The following is a 2030-nucleotide window of genomic DNA, read 5'->3' as shown; positions in this document are numbered from 1 at the left end:
CGGGGTCCCCCAAGACTCCAGACTCTTCGGTCTACCTCTTCTTCGCCCTGGGATCTGGGAACAGAGACAGCTGGAGTGGCAGGGTACAGAACCTAGCCTAGACAGCTGGGAGGGTCGCACGTGAAGTGAAGCACGTGGATGCGGTCCCCAAGAGGGGACCAGAGTAATCATCTCAGTTCTGTTCCCAAAGAATGACCAGGGCGTCTTGGGGTGGGGGTTGGCGCGCGGCCGAAGAAGTGGGAGGGGACAGGTTGGGGGGTGGTCTCTGAGGAGGAGCCAGGCTGGACTGTATTGTTCCGCGCTCTGCTTTTCCAGTTCTTCTGCCTGCTTCACACCCGGTGGGTGCACTTCAAGGCAGAGGCGCCCCCCCCTCCCCGCGCCCCGAGACGGTGCAGAGAAGGGGAGGTATCACCTGAAGCAGTGGCGGAGGATACCGGTGGAGATTCAGATTTCCTGTTCCCCGCCGCACCGCGAGCCTTTGCAGGAGCAGGGGGGCGGCCGGGGGGAAAGTTCCTCCCCGGGAGGGTCCCCCCCGCGATGGCCGCTGTCCGTCCGGGCCCCGCCAGGACCACGTGCGGACGCTGGAGCTCCGCTCTCTAGCCCGCAACAGCGCCTCTTTGCCCCCGCCCGGCAATGGGGAGCAGCGGGTCGGCGTTGAGGGTCTGTGCGGACCACCGCGGGGGCATCAACTGGCTGAGTCTGAGCCCCGACGGGCAGCGCTTGCTGACGGGCAGCGAGGACGGCACGGCTCGCCTCTGGAGCACCGCCGACGGCCAGTGCTGCGCGCTCCTGCAAGGTAGACCGGCGCGCGCATGCTCGCGACCCTTTCAGCCTCTTCACGCTCACCTGCCCGGTTCCCCGGTCCTCACTCTTCCGGGCCTGCAGCCTCCTTCTGGAAGAGTGAAGCTCTATCTCCTTCGCATCGGGGAGCTCACCCAACCCTTGAGCTCTTTGTGGGGCGCCGTGAGAGTCCGAGCGTGCTTGGGTGTGGGTGACTGAGGGACGCGCACTCTAATGACTGTTTAGTCAACCACTTCCACGCAGTCTTTATCGTGACTACAGTTTTTAACAAAACAAAAATGTCGCGTCCCTACCCTAAAGAACATTTCCTGCGGCACTCCTTGACCTGGTGACCTTTGGCGGACATTTTCACTTGGGAGCCTTTGTAACAATAGAGGTTGTTGAGTTTCCACGCTGCTGTGGGCTACCTTCACACCGTGACCCTAGCCCAGACCAATGTCACCTTGTTAGGGACTTGTCCGTCATTAAGGGACACTCTTGAGATTTCAACTCCCTCTCCCCCAAGCCCCTCTCTCCCAGCTCATTTTGGCCTCATCTCAGGTGTGAGCAGAAGAAAGGGGAGGATTGATTCAAATTTCTGGGCTATGGGGTCAAGTCTATCTTGCATATTTAAATGAGACAAGGAATATCTTGCACAGAAATGTATAATGTGTCTTAGTTATTTATTTATCCATTGATTCATTGTCCTGGGTGCTCCCCACACTGCTGTATGGAATCCCTCAGGCCGCTGTTGCCTCTGCAGTAGCTCCTGCAGACTTGAGGCACGCTAAGCTTTTTGCTCAAGGTATCTCCAGCTTTTCCACCATGATCCTCAAATGCCAGGGGGGGGGGGGGGCTGGCTCAAGCCCTTCCAGCGAGATAGAATGTTAGCCTCAAGATTGCTTCATTCCTACACTACCAGTTTTACATGAAAACAGTGTAAGGTAGCTAGTTCATGGCCCCAAAGGGAGGTGCATTGGATTGACAGGTACTTGGGAACTGGGGTAAAGGTGGGGAATTGGCTACAAACTGGTCCACATTCCTCCCCACACAGCCAGCGCTTGCTGACAGGCCCCACATAGGAGGAGAGCTGTTAGCCAGAGGAGAACACTTACAGCTTCCCAAAGAAAAGACTCCCTGGGGTTTTTAGGAGTGCAGGTTCTTCCCGGGTTCCAAGGATTCCCCAGAGGAGAGCCTTGGAATGGGCTTTTTGTTCTATTTTCTTTTCTTTCTTTCCTTTTTTTTTCTTT

At 56.9% G+C, this 2030-nt stretch overlaps 1 protein-coding gene across 1 annotated transcript in view; it reads left to right on the top strand.

Annotated features, from left to right (window-relative positions):
- Positions 1-338: 338 nt before the first annotated feature.
- Positions 339-2030, top strand: part of Wdr86 (WD repeat domain 86) — a 17935-nt gene continuing 16243 nt past the window's right edge. Inside the window, exon 1 of the mRNA XM_005367435.3 lies at positions 339-796. Coding sequence (XP_005367492.1) covers positions 634-796 — 163 coding nt within the window. The 5' untranslated portion in view covers positions 339-633. The remainder of the gene's footprint in view (positions 797-2030) is intronic.

Source organism: Microtus ochrogaster, unplaced genomic scaffold (assembly GCF_000317375.1).
Source record: "Microtus ochrogaster isolate Prairie Vole_2 unplaced genomic scaffold, MicOch1.0 UNK18, whole genome shotgun sequence".
In the NCBI taxonomy this organism is placed as follows: Eukaryota; Metazoa; Chordata; class Mammalia; order Rodentia; family Cricetidae; genus Microtus; species Microtus ochrogaster.
Note: the sequence above shows the minus strand (reverse complement) of the source record. Positions and strands in the feature narration are given on the sequence as shown.